We start from the raw sequence: 22,697 nt of genomic DNA, 5'->3' as shown, positions 1-22,697 counted from the left end.
CTCTCAATACTTACCCTGAATGTTAATGGGCTAAATGCCCCAATCGAAAGACACAGGGTATCAGAATGGATAAAAAAACAAAACCCATCTATATGTTGCCTACAAGAAACTCATCTTAAAACCGAAGACACCTCCAGGTTTAAAGTGAGGGGGTGGAAAAGAATTTACCATGCTAATGGACATCAGAAGAAAGCAGGAGTGGCAATCCTTATATCAGATCAATGAGATTTTTTTTTTTAAAGATTTTGTTTATTTATTTATTTTTTTAATTTTTTAATTTTTTTTTATTTTTTCAGCATAACAGTATTCATTATTTTTGCACCACACCCAGTGCTCCATGCAATCTGTGCCTCTACAATACCCACCACCTGGTGCCCCCAACCTCCCACCCCCCACCCCTTCAAAATTCTCAGATCGTTTTTCAGAGTCCATAGTCTCTCATGGTTCACCTCCCTTTCCAATTTCCCTCAACTCCCTTCTCCTCTCCATCTCCCCTTGTCCTCCATGCTATTTGTTATGCTCCACAAATAAGTGAAACCATATGATAATTGACTCTCTCTGCTAGATCAATGAGATTTTAAGCCAAAGACTATAATAAGAGATGAGGAAGGACACTATATCATACTCAAAGGAACTGTCCAACAAGAAGATCTAACAATTTTAAATATCTATGCACCTAAAGTGGGAGCAGCCAACTATATAAACCAATTAATAACAAAATCAAAGAAACACATCGACAAGAATACAATAATAGTAGGGGTTTTTAACACTCCCCTCAGTGAAATGGACAGATCATCCAAGCAAAAGATCAACAAGGAAATCAAGGCCTTAAATGACACACTGGACCAGATGGACATCACAGATATATTCAGAACATTTCATCACAAAGCAACAGAATACACATTCTTCTCTAGTGCACATGGAACATTCTCCAGAATAGATCACATTCTTGGTCCTAAATCAAGTCTCAACTGGTATCAAAAGATTGGGATCATTCCCTGCATAATTTCAGACCACAATGCTCTAAAGCTAGAACTCAATCACAAGAGGAAATTTGGAAGGAACCCAAATACATGGAGACTAAACAGCATCCTTCTAAAGAATGAATGGGTCAACCAGGAAATTAAAGAAGAATTGAAAAAATTTATGGAAACAAATGGTAATGAAAACACAACGATTCAGAATCTGTGGGACACAACAAAGGCAGTCCTGAGAGGAAAATATATAGCGGTACAAGCCTTTCTCAAGAAACAAGAAAGGTCTCAGGTACACAACCTAACCCTACACCTAAAGGAGCTGGAGAAAGAACAAGAAAGAAACCCCAAACCCAGCAAGAGAAGAGAGATCATAAAGATCAGAACAGAAATCAATGGATGAGAAACAAAACAAAACAAAACAAAACAATAGAACAAATCAACGAAACTAGGAGCTGGTTCTTTGAAAGAATTAATAAGATTGATAAACCCCTGGCCAGACTTATCAAAAAGAAAAGAGAAAGGACCCAAATAAATAAATCATGAATAAAAGAGGAGAGATCACAACGAACACCGAAGAAATACAGACAATTATAAGAACATACTATGAGCAACTCTACGCCAACAAATTTGACAATCTGGAAGAAATGGATGCATTCCTAGAGACATATAAACTACCACAACTGAACCAGGAAGAAATAGAAAGCCTGAACAGACCCATAACCAGTAAGGAGATTGAAACAGTCATCAAAAATCTCCAAACAAACAAAAGCCCAGGGCCAGATGGCTTCCTGGGGGAATTCTACCAACCATTTAAAGAAGAACTAATTCCTATTCTCCTGAAACTGTTCCAAAAAATAGAAATAGAAGGAAAACTTCCAAACTCATTTTATGAGGCCAGCATCACCTTGATCCCAAAACCAGACAAGGATCCCAACAAAAAAGAGAACTACAGACCAATATCCTTGATGAACACAGATGCAAAAATTCTCGCCAAAATACTAGCCAATAGGATTCAACAGTACATTAAAAGGATTATTCACCACGACCAAGTGGGATTTATTCCAGGGCTGCAAGGTTGGTTCAACATCCGCAAATCAATCAATGTGATACAACAAATTAATAAAAGAAAGAACAAGACCCATATGATACTCTCCACAGATGCTGAAAAAGCATTTGACAAAGCACAGCATCCCTTCCTGATCAAAACTCTTCAAAGTGTAGGGATAGACGGCACATACCTCAATATTATCAAAGCCATCTATGAAAAACCCACCGCAAATATCATTCTCAATGGAGAAAAACTGAAAGCTTTTCCGCTAAGGCCAGGAACACGGCAGGGATGTCCGTTATCACCACTGCTATTCAACATAGTACTAGAAGTCCTTGCCTCAGCAATCAGACAACAAAAGGAAATTAAAGGCATCCAAATCGGCAAAGAAGAAGTCAAACTATCACTCTTTGCAGATGAGATGATACTCTATGTGGAAAACCCAAAAGACTCCACTCCAAAACTGCTAGAACTTGTACAGGAATTCAGTAAAGTGTCAGGATATAAAATCAATGCACAGAAATCAGTTGCATTTCTCTACCCCAACGACAAGGCAGAAGAAAGAGAAATTAAGGAGTCCATCCCATTTACAATTGCACCCAAAACTATAAGATACCTAGGAATAAACCTAACCAAAGAGACTAAGAATCTATACTCAGAAAACTATAAAATACTCATGAAAGAAATTGAGGAAGACACAAAGAAATGGAAAAATGTTCCATGCTCCTGGACTGGAAGAATAAATATTGTGAAAATGTCTATGCTACCTAAAGCAATCTACACTTTTAATGCAATTCCTATCAAAGTACCATCCATTTTTTTCAAAGAAATGGAAGAAATAATCCTAAAATTCATATGGAACCAGAAAAGACCTCGAATAGCCAAAGGAATATTGAAAAAGAAAGCCAAAGTAGGTGGCATCACAATTCCGGACTCCAAGCTCTATTACAAAGCTGTCATCATCAAGACAGCATGGTACTGGCACAAAAACAGACACATAGATCAATGGTACAGAATAGAGAGCCCAGAAATAGCCCCTCAACTCTATGGTCAACTCATCTTCGACAAAGCAGGAAAGAATGTCCAATGGAAAAAGGACAGCCTCTTCAATAAATGGTGTTGGGAAAATTGGACAGCCACATGCAGAAAAATGAAATTGGATCATTTCCTTACACCACACACAAAAATAGACTCAAAATGGATGAAGGATCTCAATGTGAGAAAGGACTCCATCAAAATCCTCGAGGAGAACACAGGCAGCAACCTCTTCGACCTCAGCCGCAGCAACATCTTCCTAGGAACATCACCAAAGGCAAGGGAAGCAAGGGCAAAAATGAACTTTTGGGATTTTATCAAGATCAAAAGTTTTTGCACAGCAAAGGAAACAGTTAACAAAACCAAAAGACAACTGACAGAATGGGAGAAGATATTTGCAAACGACATATCAGATAAAGGGCTAGTGTCCAAAATCTATAAAGAACTTAGCAAACTCAACACCCAAAGAACAAATAATCCAATCAAGAAATGGGCAGAGGACATGAACAGACATTTCTTCAAAGAAGACATCCAGATGGCCAACAGACACATGAAAAAGTGCTCCATATCACTGGCTTCAGGGAAATACAAATCAAAACCACCATGAGATATCACCTCACACCAGTCAGAATGGCTAAAATTAACAAGTCAGGAAATGACAGATGCTGGCGAGGATGCGGAGAGAAGGTTACCCTCCTACACTGTTGGTGGGAATGCAAGCTGGTGCAACCACTCTGGAAAACAGCATGGAGGTTCCTCAAAATGTGAAAATAGAACTACCTTATGACCCTGCAATTGCACTGCTGGGTATTTACCCTAAAGATACAAACGTAGTGATCCGAAGGGGCACGTGCACCCGAATGTTTATAGCAGCAATGTCTACAATAGCCAAAGTATGGAAAGAACCTAGATGTCCATCAACAGACGAATGGATAAAGAAGAAGTGGTATATATACACAATGGAATACTATGCAGCCATCAAAAGAAATGAAATCTTGCCATTTGTGACGACGTGGATGGAACTAGAGGGTATCATGCTTAGCGAAATAAGTCAATCGGAGAAAGACAACTATCATATGATCTCCCTGATATGAGGGAGAGGAGATGCAACATGGGGGGTTGAGGGGGTAGGAGAAGAGTAAATGAAACAAGATGGGATTGGGAGGGAGACAAACCATAAGTGACTCTTAATCTCACAAAACAAACTGAGGGTTGATGGGGGGAAGGGGTTGGGAGAGGGGGGTGGGGTTATGGATATTGGGGAGGGTATGTGCTATGGTGAGTGCTGTGAAGTGTGTAAACCTGGCGATTCGCAGACCTGTACCCCTGGGGATAAAAATATATGTTTATAAAGCTGTAAAAAAAAAAAAGAAAAAGAAAAAAGAAAGGATGAATACCCAACTTTTGTAGCAACATGGACGGGACTGGAAGAGATTATGCTGAGTGAAATAAGTCAAGCAGAGAGAGTCAATTATCATATGGTTTCACTTATTTGTGGAGCATAACAAATAGCCTGGAGGACAAGGGGAGATGGAGAGGAGAAGGGAGTTGAGGGAAATTGGAAGGGGAGGTGAACCATGAGAGACTATGGTCTCTGAAAAACGATCTGAGAATTTTGAAGGGGTGGGGGGTGGGAGGTTGGGGGCACCAGGTGGTGGGTATTGTAGAGGGCACGGATTGCATGGAGCACTGGGTGTGGTGCAAAAATAATGAATACTGTTATGCTGAAAAAATAAAAAAAAAACTAAAAAAAAAAAAAAAAGAGAGAGAGAGATACAAACAAGGCACATTGTTAGAAGTGATCTTATGGGTCAAAATCTGACCTCAGCATGAGATTTTTAGGACTCTGTCCTTGAAGCCCTGGGCTGCTGGTTTGGGGGTATACACACAGAGGCAGCACATTGCACTTGTTTAGACTGCATGGGATTGAAATCTGACTTGGTATTTTCTGGTGTATCCTTGGATAAGTTTCACAACATCTCTGTGCTTAAGCCTTCTCTCCTACAAAATCAATAAAGCACTCAGAAGCACGCATGGCACATAAAAAAAAAAAAAAACAAAAAAAGAAAAATCCAAATACCCCATTAGAAACACTTTTGTTGAATCCCATAGATTCTTGTATGCCATATTTTCTGTTTGAATTTTTTCTTTTTAAAAAATTTGTTATTTGTGTTTTTTTTCATAATGCTTGTCTCATATAGTTTATATATTAGGCTTATTAGTTGATAGTTTGCAAATGTTCTTATTTCATAGGTTGCCTTTTACTTTTCATGGTTGTTTCCATTACTTTGTAGAAACCTTTTAGTTTCATGTAGCCTCACTTGTTTATTTTTGGTTTTGTTGCCTGTAGTTTGGTGTCATAAAAAATTTTAAAAAAAGTCCTCAAAATCAACACCAAAGAGACATCTTACTATGCTTTCTTCAAAGAGTTTTACAGTTTCAAATATTATATTTAATTCTTTAATCCATTTCAATTTAATTTTTATGAGTGGTATGAGCTAAAGGTCTAATTTCTTTCTTTTACAGGTGGATATTCAGTTATCCAATCACCTATTTGAAGAGAATATTTTCCCCATTTTGTGTATCTTTTGCATTCTTTTTTTTAGGATTTTATTTATTTATTTGATAGAGAGAGAGCGAGAGAGGGAACAAAAGCAGGGGGAGTGAGAGAGGGAGAAGCAGGCCTCCCACTGAGCAGGGAACCTCATTCAGGGCTCAATCCCAGGTTCCTGGGATCATGACATGAACCAAGGCAGACGCTTAATGACTGAGCCACCCAGGTACCCTATCCTTTGCATTCTTGTCAATGATTGATTTTAAGTATATATGTGACTTTATTTCTTGAATCTCTGTTCTTTTACATTGTCTCTGTGTTCATATTTAATCTAGTACCACATTTCTTTGATTACTACTTTTATAATCTTGTTTTAAATCAGACTGTGACTCCTCCAACTTTGTTTTTGTTCAAAGTGCTTTATTTTTTTTAAAATATTTTATTTATTTATTTGACAGACAGAGATCACAAGTTGGCAGAGAAGCAGGCAGAGAGAGAGGAGGAAGCAGGCTCCCTGCTGAGCAGAGAGCCCGATGCGGGGCTCGATTCCAGAACCCTGGGATCATGACCTGAGCCGAAAGCAGAGGCTTTAACCCACTGAGCCACCCAGGTGCCCCTGTTCAAAGTGCTTTAGATATTTGGAGTCTTTTGTGGTCTCTAGAATTTTAGGATTTTTTTTCTATTTATTTGAAAAATGCACTGAAATTTTGAAGAAATTATATTTAATTTGAATATAGCTTTTGGTGGCATTAATATTGTAAATATTATTAAATTAAATATTATATTATTTTAACAATTAATTTTTATAACCAATGGACATAGGTTCTCTTCATTTATCTATGCCTTCTTCAAATATTTTTTATCAATTTCTTATACATTTTAGTGTAGAGATCTTTCGCCTCTATGATTAAATTTATTCCTAAGTATTTATTCATTAGATTATATTGTAAACGGATTATTTTCTTAACTATTCTTTCCAAAACTTCATCATTAGTGTGTAAAAATAAAACATTATTCTATATTGATTTTATAACCTGCAATTTTACTGAATTTGTTATTAGTTCTAACAACTGTTTGATAGAGTTGTCTATGGTTTTCTAGATAGAAGGTGATGTAATCTGTAAAAAGAAGCAAGTTAGATTATTTCTTTCTGATTTAAGTACCTTCTATTTTTTTCCTTGCTTAATTGTTCTGGCTAGAACGCTCATTACTATAGGAATACAATCTTTAAGAATGATCATCTTTGTGTTGTTTCTGATCTTAGAGAAATGAAGTTTTTGGCATTTTTGGTATTGATTATATTGTTAGGTGTGGGTGTGCTAACATGGGGGTTTTGTTTTTATTTTTATAATTTTTCCTATAACTAATATTTGGAGAGTTTTTATCAAGACAATATGTGGCATGTTATCAAATCTTTTCCTTGCACATATTGAGATGATCATATGATTTTTATATCATTTTGTTGCATATAAAATGACATGTTTTTATTAACAAATTACAGTAGGTCATATATATGTATGTATGTATGTAACTTACTATAATTTGTATGTATATATACATGTATGTATATATGTATGTATATATGTATATATACATACATGTATAGGTATGTATACATATATACATAACCTACTATAATTTGTATGTGTATATATATACATGTATGTACATATACATGTATATATATTATAAGATTTTATTTATTTGAGAGAGAGAGATAGACGGCTCTCTACTAAGTAGGGAGCCCAACACTAGGCTTGATCCCAATCAGGATGTGAGCCAAAGACAGCCTTTTAACCAACTGGGCCACAGAGTTAACCCACAAAATCATAATTTTCATTAAGGTTTTTGTCCATGTGCTGTATTAACTGTTGTTTTGAAGTGTAAACAAATTTTATCTTTTCAGACTTTCACAAAAGACACTAAATCTATCAAAATAAACTATATACTTTTATAAACTTTTGATTGTGTAGACTGTGCACCTCTTCAATGAAATCCCCATGAGAGACAGGAAGTGATCATGGAATATAGTGAGTTTCCCAAAATTGTAGATATTCTCAGCTTTTGTCTGAGGCTCCACATAAGCCCTCTCCTCTCTTTTATTTTATTTATAAATTATTAAATAACATTATTATATATAATATAAAAACATTATACATATAATATAATACATTATATAATAATGTATTATAATTTTATATTATATACATTACATATACTATATATAATATATATCATATTTTATTATATTTTAGGTGCCTTCCTGGAGCTCATGAATGGGACCTTCCTGTAAGATATGAAAGCAAGACGGAGACTGGACAGCAATATATAGAACCATAGAAAGAATACTTGTCTTACAGGAACTGGAAACATGGAAAGTCTCAGCAATTTCCAGGAACCCCCATGAAAATTGTCTGGGTGGTAAAGAAAAAATACAGATGCTGAGTTATATACTATAAAGATTCTCTTTATCATTTATATTTTAATTCCAGTGCAATTAACACCATGTTGTATTAGTTTCTGGGGTACAATATAGTGAATAAAACAAAACAAAGCAGTAATGGCCACGGTCGCCAAACTGTGGAAAGAACCAAGATGCCCTTCAACGGATGAATGGATAAGGAAGATGTGGTCCATATACACTATGGAGTATTATGTCTCCATCAGAAAGGATGAATACCCAACATTTGTAGCAACATGGACGGGACTGGAAGAGATTATGCTGAGTGAAATAGTCAAACAGAGAGAGTCAAGTATCATATGGTTTCACTTATTTGTGGAGCATAACAAATAGCATGGAGGACAAGGGGAGTTAGAGAGGAGAAGGGAATTGAGGGAAATTGGAAGGGGAGGTGAACCATGAGAGACTATGGACTCTGAAAAACAATCTGAGGGTTTTGAAGGGGTAGGGGGTGGGAGGTTGGGGGAACCAGGTGGTGGGTGTTAGAGAGGGTACGGATTGCATGGAGCACTGGGTGTGGTGCAAAAACAATGAATATTATTACACTGAAAAGAAATAAAAAATTTAAAAACAAAACAAAACAAAACAAAAACAATGTATACATTACTCAGTGCTTATCAAGGTAAAGGTATTCTTAATTCCCTTTGCATATCTCACCCATCCACCCACTCACCTACCCTTGTAACCATCAGTTCGTTTTCTGTAATTAAGTCTGTTTCTTGCTTTCCCTCTCTCCAATGTTTTCCCTTTGTGGATTTTTTTTTTGTTTCTTAAATACCACATATGAGTGCAATTGTATGATATTTGTCTTTCTGTGATTGACTCGTTTCGCTTAGAATTACATTCTTTAGCTCCACCCATTTGTTGGAAATAGCAAAATTTCATTACTCTTGAAATTTTATTTAAAACCAATTAACATTGTGTATTATCCATTTCAGAGATGGAGTTTAGTGATTCATCACTTCATATAATATTCAGTGCTGATTCCATCAAATGCCCTCCTTAATGTCCATCACCCAGCTATCCCATCCCCCTCCCACCTCCCCTCCCACAACCTTCAGTTTGTTTCCTATAGTTAAGAGTATCTAATGGTTTTTCTCCCTCTCTGATTTCATCTTATTTTATTTTTCCCTCCCTTCCTTTATACTTATCTGTTTTGTTTCAAATTCCACATATGAGTGAAATAATATATTTGTCTTTCTCTGACTGACTTATTTCACTTAGTATAAGGCCCTCTAGTTCTATCTAGTCATTGCAAATGGAAAGACTTCATTCTTTTTGATAGGTGTGTAATATTCCATTATATATGTAGTATATATATAATATATATTATATATGATACACTTTTTCTTCTTTATCCATTCATCTGTTGATGGGCATCTGGACTTTGCTTATTTTGGCTATTATGGCCATTTTTGCTATAAACTTTGAGATGCATGTACCACTTTGAATCATTATATTTATATCTTTGACATTCTTTTTTATAGCTGATTAATATTCTATTGCATATATATAGATTACTTCCTTAGTTAATTATTGATTGATGGACATTTGGGCTGCTTCCATATCTTGGCAATTATAAATATTGATGCTGTAAACAGGGGTACCTCTTTGAATTAGTATTTTTGTATCGTCTGGGTAAATACCTAGTAGTGCAATTGATGTATCATAGAGTAGGTCCATTTTTAACTTTCTGATGAACCTCTATTTGTTTTCCATAGTGACGGCACTATTTGCATTCCTGCCAATATGCATGTCCTCCACAGCCTCACCATCAACTGTTATTTCTTGTGTTATTGATTTTAGCCATTCTGAAAGGTGTGAGGTAATATCTCATTGTAATTTTGATTGACATTTCCCTGATGATAAATGATGTGTTTATTCATTTTTTCAAGTTCAATAAACGTTTAACATTGTATTAGTTATAGCAACTGGTTTCTCAAGGCCCTTAGTTTTTTGCAAACAGTTTCTTTGAGTTTTGTTTTGCTTTGCTATGGTTTATTGATTTTAAGAAAATTCTGACTGCAAACAGATTCTATGAAAAAAATGACATGATTTTAGTATGAAGTTTGGGTTTATGTCTCTTCCAGGAATCAAATTATGTTGTAGTTAATATTGTTGTATAGCAAGACAATCAAATGTTAGTGATTTAAAATAACAATACTACATTATTTTACTCATAAAACTTTTTTAGGCAAAGTTTGCTAGACACATCACTTTTATGTCAGTTCGGGCATCTGAAGTGAGATGTGGAGATTCATCTCCAAGATAGCTCACAGTATATTATATCAATATATAAAAATGCATATACATATCTTTTATCAGCATAAATGTTTAATGACCTCTTATGTTCCAATATATGAATCACTCAACTAAAATAGCATAAATACTTTTTAAATGATTGTAGCCTAAAGCATATAATTTTACATAGCCTGGACTATAGTATCTATTGTTACATTGTAAGCATTTAGAATGAATTGTGTTTGAGACGGATGTGAGATGTCAAAGTTGGCATATCATTCCCCAGTAATTTAATCTGTTAAATTTAATCGAGTGGGTGATGATGGCACTTAAAAATTTATTCTAACACTTCCACTTCAAGGTACTGACATTCTATTGGGAGTGAAATCTTATACTTAAAAAATTATGGAACAGGATTTTTAAAATATATAGATATGTTCTTTTGTTTGAGATGATGTGAGATAATGACATAAATGAGACTCAGCAGATCATCCAGATGTTAAAGTTTGGATTTTAAGAATTTTGGCAAGAGACTATTTATATGTGATTCTTCATTTTTAATGTGACATTTCCTTAGAATCAGTTTTGTAGGGTACATGTCCTTCTCTGTTTTTTTTTTTAAATTAATTATCCTAAAACTTATAACTCAAAAGTTGTAGAAAGATTATAAAATTTCTCCCAAGCCATTAGATTTATGTCCTTTATTGAAACACAATGAAGATGATCCTTCAGCCCTAGGGCTTTCTTGGGAACAAAGATGAATTCTTATATATGTATGTCAAAAGTAAATATTTATTTTAACCTGTGGAAAATGGATTTTTTGTTCCATATCACTATTATGAATCAATCTATTGTCTGTGTTGATTTATGTGACTAATTCTATCATTTTTAATCCATGTTACTTTGTTCAGGTTGAAGATGCTCACTGCTACACTTCATGATTACTGCATATTTTTTTTAAGTAAGTTGTATGTCCAATATGGGTCTTGAACTCATGACCTTGATATCAAGACTCATATGTATTACTGACTGAGCTAGCCAGTGAATGCTAGGTATTTAACCATACACAGTTCAATCTGCTTACCTTGTCCATAATGATTTTTTTTAACTCACCTATACCCTCAGAACATCCTCTTCTAGCAAAAATTTTGACAGTGTTTCCCACAAGATTTTTAAGTATTTTGTTTCATATTCATTTAACTATTTATTTGAAATCTATTTTGTCAAAATTATATGAAACTAAGATATACACTGCTTTTTCAAATTAATTATTACCTCTTTAAATAATTCATCCTCAAATTACACACACACACACACACACACACACACACACACACACACACACACAAAAGAGTTGGTGTTGTTGACACAAAATGAACAAACCTTTTAGAATCTTTAAAGGAAAAGGTCCTTTGTTCTGTTGTTCTGTTTTTGTTTTCAAGCCCAGGCTAGGACAGCTGCCTGGGATACAGTCCTCACTAAGAACATAAGACATGAAGTATTACATATCATTAGATGAAATACATTTCAGGAAGTTATAGAGCTTATCTTAGGACTGTAACTTTAGGACTTAGTTTATCTGCAGGACTGTATGACTTTAATCTCATGGGAACCAGGGACCTTCTACCCTTAGCTTAGTCTTCACTAAGGACATAAGACATGAAGTATTACGTATCATTAGATGAAATACATTTCAGGAAGTTATAGAGCTTATCTTATCTTAAGACTAACTTTAGGACTTAGTTTATCTGCAGGACTGTATGACTTCAGTCTCATGGGAACCAGGGACCTTCTACTCTTAGCTTTATGCTTGGAATTCTCCCATTTAGGTTATTTATAAATGAAACAGATATACAATTGATGCCGGGGTCAGAAATTAAATTTGCTGATTCTGGTAATGGTTAAAATTTAGCTACTTTGAGATCCTGTGAGCAGGGCCCAAGGGCATTAAAGGCTGAAAATCTCTTTCATGTTATCAATGTTGAGCATATATTTTACTTACAGTACCTCATTTACTACAAATGCAGAGGTCCAACATCCAGAAGAAAAATACTATGACAATGTATGAAAGCAGGAAAAATGTAAATTTTAATTTATCAAATAAAAAATAAATAGTTTTATTTAAACATTGAAAACTGGGAGAGTAAAGATGGCGGGAAAGTAGGAGGAGGTGCCTTTTCAACCTGTACCCTAAAGTGAGCTGATTACCTACCAGAGAACTCCGATCACCCATGAAATCAGCCTGAGATCAGAATTATACACGTCTGGATCTTTACAGGGGCAGAAGACGCCAGTGGGCAGGTAAAGCGGAGTGGGAACATTGGACTGATATTGGAAGATAAACAAAAGGAGGAGGGAGCCACCAGAGGTGACTGATTGGAAGGTAATACCCCTACTACGAGAGTGCCCTGCATCTTGGGACCAGCATTAACTTGGAGACTGGTTGAAAGCACTCCAAAAGAGCAAAGGATCGTGGGGGGGGATATTATGGGAATCTGGGTGGCTAGGGACAGGGGCTTAAGTCCCTGGACCCAGGACAGCCTCCCCTGGTGCTGAGCCAGAGAGAGTGCAGCGGAGAAACCAGGTCTTGGTCCCTGAGCCACCAGCGCGCTCAAAATTCCATTAGGTCCGGCTCCTATGAGGGGCTGGGAGTCACACCAGATGGCAGAACGCTGAGCCCTGCTACAGAGCCTAGGACTTGCGTGCCCCTCACCCTCCCCTGAGAGAGGTGTACAAAGGCCAACCCGGTGCTCTTAGACCCACACCATTATTTCAGAGCCTGAGACGCGTGCCCCAAACTTTCCCTTGAGAGAGGTGTGTGAAAGCCCAGCCTGGTGCTTTTAGACCTGCGCCCCGCTCTCAGAGCCTGAGACACACCCGGGCGTGACCCATAGCCTCCCCTGAGAGAGGTGTGTGCAAGTCGGGCGCTCTTAGACCCAGAAAGACCAGGCACTCCCAGCCCGGGCCAGTGGGAAAATCTCAGTGTGCAATCACTGCTTGAAACCTCTCTGGCAGTCTGGAGCTGTCCAGACAGCCTCCGCTGCCATGATTTTGGGTACAAGCAGAAGATCCTGCGTCCCCAGGGACCGCAACTTGGAACCTGCTCTGCCAGCAGCCAAGGGGGAATTTATATGGGCTCTGCAGCCAGACTGAGGCTTCTCTTTGAGAGGGAGGTCAGGGTGCAGTTTGCTTTCCTAAAACCTACAAAAACCATCAAAAGTGGTCAAGGCGAGAGAAAAAAAAAAGTGAACAAACATAAAAACCTCCAGAGAACAAAAGCCTAAAAAACCGGTTTCCTCAGAGCCCACCCCCTTGAGGGGCGAGGGAGGACTTAACTCAGGGAACATCAATGACTGAAAACCCACGTGGCAGGCCCCTCCCCCAGAAACCAACCAGGAAAGAAAAAAAAAAAAAAAGACTACAAGAAATCAACCACTACTACTTCATAGGACAACTTTTATTTTTAATTTGTTCTTCTGGCTCATTTTTTAAAATACAGATAATTTTTAACCTATATACCATCACAGTGAGCTGTCCAGTACATCAAATTCCATAATAACATTCTAACCTGAACTTTTTGATACATACACCTGTGTTTTCTTTTGCATTTCTATTTTTTAAATTTCTTTTTTTTTAAATTTTAGTTTAGTCTAGTTTATTCCTTTTTTATATTTATTTTCTAATATTCATATAGAGTTAAACTTCAAAGTAATCCCCTTTCCCCAATCAATACTACCCCTATAGGTAAACCAATTTTTAATCCCCCTTTATCTTAGGAAAGTTGAGTCCTTTAACAAAGATATCAAGATACATCCAGGGAGAATCAAAACAACCTTCCTCACCAACACTGAGAATTTATAACCATATTCCCATCTTTTTCTTCCACCAGTGTTTCTCTGTTTTTGTGTTTGTCCTGATAGTATAAAAATCTTAACTTGGGATTGTTTTTAACGAGATTCTTCCTTTATTTGCATATATATATATATATATATATTATTTTTCTCTTGTCATACACTTTTATCAGTCTTTTTGTTTGTCTGTTTTTGTTTGTACACCTCATAAATTTTACCTTGGTGCCCATTAGGGCTGAACCTTCCCTTTCATCTTCCCTTTCTTTCCTGTCTCTCTCTCTCTCTTTTCTTTTTATTTTTTCTCTCATTTGGGTGGAGAATCCTGATTGCTCAGAAGCATTCCAGGGTGCACCTTGACTGCACCACGGTCGATACATCCAGCTACATCCATTCAGTCATCTCTCACCAAAATGAATAGGAGGAGGAATGCTCAACAGAATAAAAATACAGAGGATGGACCTTCTACAACAGAGCTAATGGCTAATAACATAGACAATATGTCGGAAAGAGAATTCAGGGTAACAATAATCCAGGCAATAGCTAGGTTGGAGAAAGCCATGGATGACCAAACAGAATTGATTAGGGCCTAACTGAAGGCGACCAGAGATGATGTTCACAATGCTGGGGCAGAGCTGAAAGCTACCAGGGCTGAGGATCACAATGCTCTCAATGAATTCCAATCTAATCTAAATTCTCTCAAAGCTAGGGTAACTGAGACAGAAGATAGAATTAGTGATCTGGAGGACAAACAGATAGAGAGAAAGGATCAGGAGGAAGCTTGGAACAAACAGCTTAGAAGCCATAAAAACAGAATCAGGGAAATAAATGATGCCATGAAATGTTCCAACGTCAGAATTATTGGAATCCCTGAAGGGGAGAAGAAAGAAAGTAGTCTAGAAGATATAGTGGAACAAGTTCTTCAGGAAAATTTTCCCAATCTCGTGAATGGAACCAGTGTTCACATACTAGAGGCCGAAAGGTCTCTACCCAAGATTATAGATTCCAGAAAAACATCAAGGCACCTGATAGTCAAATTGAGGAATCATAATTGTAGATATAATCACTTGAAAGCCGCTAGGACAAAGAGGCTCCTTACTTACAGAGGAAAGCCCATCAGAATAACGTCAGACCTGTCCACAGAGACCTGGCAAGCCAGAAAGTGTCGGCAAGATATATTCAGGGCACTAAATGAGAAGAACATGCAGCCAAGAATACTTTATCCAGCAAGACTGACATTCAAAATGGATGGAGAGATAAAGAGTTTCCAAGACCGGCAAGGCTTAAAAGACGATGCAACCACCAAGCCAACACTGCAGGAAACATTAAGGGTGGTTCTATAAAAGAGAAAAAATTCTAAGAATAGCATTGAACAGAAATATAGGACAATATACAGAAAGAAAGACTTCAAAGGTAACACGATGTCAATAAAAACGTATCTATCAATAATCACTCTCAATGTGAATGGCCTAAATGTGCCCATAAAATGGCACAAGGTTTCAGATTGGATAAAACGACAGGACCTATCCATATTTTGTCTAGAAGAGACCCATTTTGAACCTAAAGATACACCAGACTGAAAGTGAAGGGATGGTGAAACATCTTTCATGCCAATGGGCCTCCAAAGAAGGCTGGGGTAGTGATTCTCATATCAGACAAATTAGATTTTAAGCTAAAGACTGTAGTCAGAGATACAAAAGGACACTGCATCATTCTTAAAGGGGCTGTCCACAAAGATGATGTAACAATTGTAAATATCTATGCTCCCAATATGGGAGCAGTCAATTACATAAGAAAACTGTTAATCAAGATAAAGAGTCATATTGATATGAATACATTAATAGTAGGAGATCTTAACACACCTCTCAGTAATAGACAGATCATCGAAGCAGAAAATCAGTAAAGAAACAAGAGCAATGAATTACACATTGGACCAGATGGACCTCATAGATATATTCAGAACATTCCACTCTAAAACAACAGAATACTCATTCTTCTCAAGTGCACATGGAACCTTCTCAAGAATAGACCACATACTGGGTCACAAATCAGGACTCAGCCGATACCAAAAGACTGAAATTATTCCCTGCATATTCTCAGATCACAATGCTTTGAAACTGGAGCTCAATCACAAGGAAAAGTTTGGAAGGAACTCAATCACCTGGAAGCTAAAGACCACCTTGCTTAAGAATGCTTGGATCAACCAGGAGATCAAAGAAGAACTGAAACAATTCATGGAAACCAATGAGAATGAAGACACTTCAGTCCAAAACCTATGGGAAACAGCAAAGGCTGTCCTAAGGGGGAAATACATAGCTATCCAAGCATCCCTCAAAAAAATTGGAAAATCCAGAACACACCACTGTCTCTACACCTTAAAGAACTGGATAATCAACAACAAATCAAACCAACTCCACACATAAGAAGGGAAATAATCAAGATTAGAGCAGAGATCAATGAGGTAGGAATCAGAGATACAGTAGAACGTATCAATGAAACTAGAAGCTATTTTTTTGAGAGAATCAATAAGATGGATAAACCATTGGACACACTAATCCAGAAGAAAAGAGAGAAAGCGCAAATGAATAAAATTTTGCAGCCACTTTGGAGAACAGTGTGGAGATTCCTCAAGAAATTAAAAATAGAGCTTCCCTATGACCCTGCCATTGCACTACTGGGTATTTACCCCAAAGATAGAGATGTACTGAAAAGAAGGGCCATCTGTACCCCAATGTTTATAGCAGCAATGGCCACAGTCACCAAACTGTGGAAAGAACCAAGATGCCCTTCAATGGATGAATGGATAAGGAAGATGTGGTCCATATACACTATGGAGTATTATGCCTCCATCAGAAAGGATGAATACCCAACTTTTGTAGCAACATGGACGGGACTGGAAGAGATTATGCTGAGTGAAATGTGTCAAGCAGAGAGAGTCAATTATCATATGGTTTCATTTATTTGTGGAGCATAACAAATAGCATGGAGGACAAGGGGAGTTAGAGAGGAGTATGAAGCTGAGGGAAATTTGAAGGGGAGGTGAACCATGATAGACTATGAACTCTGAAAATTAATCTGAGTGGTTTGAAGGGGTGGGGGGTGGGATGTTGGGGGAACCAGGTGGTGGGTATTGGATTGCATGGAGCACTGGGTGTGGTGCAAAAACAATGAATATTGTAACGCTGAAAATAAATAAAAAGACAAATAAATAAATAAATAACAAACATTGAAAACTGGCCAGATGAGAGCAATATATATTGATATATGAAATTTCATAGTGGATCCAGGTGGGCTGGTAAAAGTTTATCAAATCACTCTCACTATAGATGTCCCAGAAAACGTTTCTCTATCCACTTTCTCAAAGCCCCCTTCACGTCTTTATTCCTCACACTGTATATAAGGGGGTTCAACACTGGTGTGAAGATGGTGTAGAAAGCAGAGACCACCTTGTCTAGGGCCACTGAATGGTAGTATTTGGGCCGCATGTAGATGAATATGATGGCTCCATAGAAGAGCCCCACAACAGCCAGGTGAGAGGAGCAGGTGGCAAAGGCTTTCTTCTGAGCTGCTATGGACTTCGTGCGAAGCACAGTAGCCAAGATGAAACTGTAGGAGGCCAGAATGAGAGACAGAGGGATCAAGAGCATTAGGATGCAGCAGACATACATGAAAAACTCAAAAAAGGTCGTGTCAGCACAGGCAAGGCGCACAAGTGAGGGTACCTCACAGAAGAAGTGGTTTATTACCCGAGAATGGCAGTAAGGGAAGCTCAGAGTGGTCCCAGCCTGCATCAGCCCATCCACTCCTCCCAGAAGCCAGGAGCCTGCGGTCATGTGGAAGCAGAGCTTGTGATTCATGAGGATGGGGTAGCGCAGCGGGTGACAGATGGCCACATAGCGGTCATAAGCCATGGCCGCTAAGAGGAAGCATTCACCCCCTCCCAGAGTGAGAAACAGGAAGATCTGGGTGCCACAGCCAGCAGGAGAGATGGTCCTGGTGCCCATCAGGTAGTTGGTTGCCATTTTGGGGACTATGGTGGAGACCACCATCATGTCCATGAGGGAGAGCTGGCTAAGCAAGAAGTACATGGGTGTGTGAAGCTGGGGGTCCTCATGGATGAGCACTATCATGAGGGCATTGCCCAGCAGGGAGATGAGGAAGATCATGAGCACCATGGAGAAGAGGAACACGTGGGTCTGAGTGTGGTTAAAGAGCCCTAAGAGAATGAAGTTCATTTCTGTGGTGTCATTTAAATCCTCCATGGCTGCAGTCATGCCTGCAAGGCAAGGAATAATAAAGAATGAGTTGCTTGAAAGAAAGGTTAGGCATTTACTTAAGAAGAGGTGGTCAAATGACATAAAAGGGAGAGAGCAAGAAACTTTGAGGAATGATTAAGTCTTTAGTCTTTCACTTTGCAACAAGATGTTGGCCTTACTGTCCTTTCATACATCACTGTGTTATTACACAGTTTTTTTAATCCTAAGAAAATTGCATGACAAGGATGTATTGCAATACATATTATATTTCTCCATTATTTTTGTATATCTTGCTAGTGTGCCGCATATATTTTACTCATGAAGATAGGAAATACTATGAAATTCCAGTTTTCTAAAATGTTTTTACTTCTGTGTTGAAAGAACCTCATAGTCCTGCATTTTAGTAAATATTGATGTGATTTCTCATAAATTAGAAAGTTGGCTTCTCAAAGTTTCCTTCTGCCACGAGGAGTTGTTTTAATATTAAAATATGCAAAACTAAATGTAAAACTACTATAGCTCAGATAGCAGGTGACAAACACAAAATGGTTATATTTCTCTGTTTTACATGTGTTTTCAGTACATGGTTTCAATATGCTTGGTTCCTGGCTACCACAGATATTGCTTCAGAACATCTGCCACCATACTGGCTATGTTATCCTGGGGGGTACTTGTGATTACAGGGAATTTGTCTGAGTTTAGAGGCCTTGTAATAATTTTAGATCTAATATATATTCACAATATGTTGAGTTTAATTAAATGTGTGCATTATAAAAAATCAATTTCATAAATGAATATAAACCTAAGGAACATTAAAAAAAAGTTTTAACTTGAAGCTTTAAACATTTTAAAAATGAAGCATGTTCTCCTCTTAATTAAAACTCTTAAAATGTAGGGACAGAGGGAACATAGAACAATATCATAAAAGCTACATACAAAAAGCCAACAGTGAATGTCATTCTCAATGGGGAAAAACTGAGGGCTTTATCCTGGAAGTCAGGAACACGACCAGGATGCCCATTCTCACCACTGTTGTTCACCATAGTACTAGAAGTTCAAGCCTCAACAATCAGAAAACAAAAAGAAATAAAAGGAATTCCAACTGGAAAAGAAGAAGTCAAAGTCTCACTCTTCACAGATGAACATGATATTTTCTGTGGGCAACCCAAAAGCTTCTACCCTTAAAGTGTTAGAACTCAGAGAGCAATTCACCAATGTGGCAGGATATAAAATCAATACAAAGAAATTGCTCGCATTTCTACATACTAACAATAAGACTGAAGAAAGACTAATTGAGGAATTTATCCAATTTACAGTTGCACCAAAACCACAAGATACCTAGGAAGAAACTTAGCCAAAGAGGTAAAGGATTTGTACTCTCAAAACTACAAAATACTTATGAAGCAAGTGAGGAAGATACAAGGAAATGGAAAAACTTTCTATGCTCATGGATTAGAAAAATATACATTTGTGAAATGTTTATGCTACCCCCAACAGTCTACACATTCAGTGCAATCCCTATCAAAATACCACCAACATTTTCACAGAGCTGGAATAATTAAATTTTGTATGGAACCAGTAAAGACCAAATATCCAGAGGGATGTTGAAAAAGAAAATGAAAGCTTGTGGCATCACAATGCCTGATTCAAGCGGTGTTACAAAGCTGTAATCAGCAGAGTAGTATGGTTCTGACAGAAAAACAGATTCACAGATCAATAGAACAGAATAGTGTCAGAAATGAAGCCCTACTCTATAATCAACTAATCTTCAACAAAGCAAGAAAGAATGTCCAATGGAAAAAGACAGTCTCTTCAACAAATGGTGTTGGGAAAATTAGACAACCCCATGCAAAGGAATGAAATTGGAACCTATTCTTATACCATACATAAAGATAGAAAAAAATGGATGAGAGACCTAAATGTGAGACAGGAATCCATCCAAAGCCTAGAGGGGAACACAGGAAGCAACCTCTTTGACCTCAGCTGCAGCAGCTTCTTACCAGACATGTCTCCAAAGGCAGGGGAAAGAAAAGCAGAAATGAATTCTCGGGGCTTCTTCATGATAAAAATCTGCACAGCAAAGGTAAGAGTCAACAAAACTGAAAGCCAGTCTACAGAATGGCAGAAGATATTTGCAAATGACATATCAGATAAAGGGCTAGTATCCAAGTTGCATAAAGAACTTCTCAAACTCAACACCCAGAAAACAAAGAGTCCAGTCAAGAAATGGGCAGAAGAGTTAAAAAGACAGTTCTCCAATGGAGACATACAATATCTCTACAAAGATTACCCTTAATAATTACCTTGTTGTTATATTTATTAGCTATCAATAGATAGCTCCCATGCAAATGTTTTCAAGTAAAATGAATACTTATTTGAAAAACAGGCGTGCAATTAAGTTACACATTTTTTAAAGTATAGGAATAATTTCAGTGACATACATTTATAATAAGTCTGGATTGGGTATTGCATTCAATACACCATTTGTGAATTTTTTAAAACAGAACAAACACACATGACTATGGTAATACTAATCATTCCAAGGCAATAGGTTCTTTGATTATTAATTTTGAAAGTTTCTTCTGTTTTAATATAATATATTTTAAAAGTTGTACTATGACATGGAATTTATGATACATAAAATAATGTTTTCCTTTAAAAAAATAAGCACAAAAATTAAAAGAGAAAAACTTATTCTTTGTTATTTCCTATCAATCGTTTATTTCAATTATGTTTAATTCCACAGGTTTAAAATACACAGTAGATGTTCATTCAAGAGTATATCTAAACAGCTGTGTTGTTATTGCACATTAAAAGCAGGAGGGGAAGTGGGTGGGGGATGGGATAACTGGGAGATGGGCATTGAGGAGGGCACTTGATGTAATGACAACACAGGTTGTTGTTTGCAACTGATGAATCACTAAAGTCCATCTCTGAAACTAATTAAAAAAGATATAATATTATCATATTCTGTTTGTATAAAACCTATGATTACACAGAATCTAACATCCCTTTAGATTCATTGTTTCATTTCTATTCACACTTCAAACTGGTTTTCTTGAAAATAGCAAAGCTTCATCATTCCCATTTCTATGTTCTATGTTAAATCCCTCACTGACCAATATTTTGGGCTCATCCTCATGTGGTCCTTTTTTCAATTAGATCCTAACTATTAAAGCTAAAAACCCTGATTCTCATGTACATTCTATAGATGTAACAACTTGGACATAATAAAGATGATAAAAAGTTGTAGAAAATAGTATTCCAAGTACTATGAAAACCCCATTAATATACAATGTCTCATCCAATATATCAACAACTAAAAGAAGTAGACACTATTTTATCTTGAAATTTCACATGGAGTAGCTGAGATGTGAGATGATATGTATCTGGAAAATCAAGGGGAGAAACCAGGTACCAATGAAGTACCATCAATCCCAAACCCAGCTTCTGGAAGTTAACTTCAAACATTTGTGTTAGTTCTGTTTTTTATTCCAACCATTCTCTTGATAGTAAGAAGATTGGCACATTAACAAACAAAATAAAGTAAGTAATGGACTCTCAAATTTATAGGCTACATTAACTGGTTATCTTTCATGTAATTGATAAATTCATTCAAAAAGGGATCTGTTCTTTCTACTTTTCTGGATGGATGCATTCCCAGACTCAGTCTTCCTACAAACCCAATATAATTACAAACAGGAAATAAAGAATAAATACATTTTAAATAAACTTGTGAGTGCATTAAAACATACAAAATAACTAGGAATGTTGATTAAGCCAAGGGAAAACATGAACTCCTGTCCTCTCTACAATTCAAGTTACATAAAGGACCCTCTCAGAGGTTCCAGGCCACACACAATTCAAGCAGGGAGGACTGAGGAGGTTAAGTGTATGGGCATGTGCTGAGTCAGAGCACACCTCGAGGATGGATTCCAACAATACAAGTTCTGGAAAGTAGAGCACATTCTTACATCCTATGGGTCTCAAGTTTGTGTTTCAAAAGTGGGTCCGTAGAAAATGAATAAAAAATTAAAGTGAGTCATTAATTATATTACATGGTTACTACAAAAATAAGATAAGTTAGCATATAGAGAGTACTTAATTGATCACTGGAAAACAGCAAGAATCAGTAAATAGTAGCCACTACCATTTTCATGTACTCAAGAAAATATGATTACTCCTACAGAAAAGTAATGAATAGAAGAGGTAATTGATGAAATCAGATACATCCTTCTAATTTGGAAGTTGAGCAGGAAGCAAATTTCAAGTTTCCT

At 36.9% G+C, this 22,697-nt stretch overlaps 1 protein-coding gene across 1 annotated transcript; it reads right to left on the bottom strand.

Moving 5' to 3' along the window:
* Nucleotides 1-17,484: 17,484 nt before the first annotated feature.
* On the bottom strand, nt 17,485-18,426 carry LOC125101296 (olfactory receptor 2T33-like). Its single transcript, XM_047731864.1, has one exon. The coding sequence runs from the start codon at nt 18,424-18,426 to the stop codon at nt 17,485-17,487; it is 942 nt and encodes a 313-aa protein (XP_047587820.1).
* Nucleotides 18,427-22,697: the final 4,271 nt, after the last annotated feature.

Source organism: Lutra lutra, chromosome 5 (genome assembly GCF_902655055.1).
Source record: "Lutra lutra chromosome 5, mLutLut1.2, whole genome shotgun sequence".
NCBI classification, from domain to species: Eukaryota; Metazoa; Chordata; class Mammalia; order Carnivora; family Mustelidae; genus Lutra; species Lutra lutra.
This window is presented reverse-complemented; position numbering and strand designations above follow the sequence as displayed.

Coding starts and splice junctions, on each gene's coding strand:
- LOC125101296 (XM_047731864.1), bottom strand. CDS start 18,426: ATGGAGGATTTAAATGACACCACAGAAATGAACTTCATTCTCTTAGGG.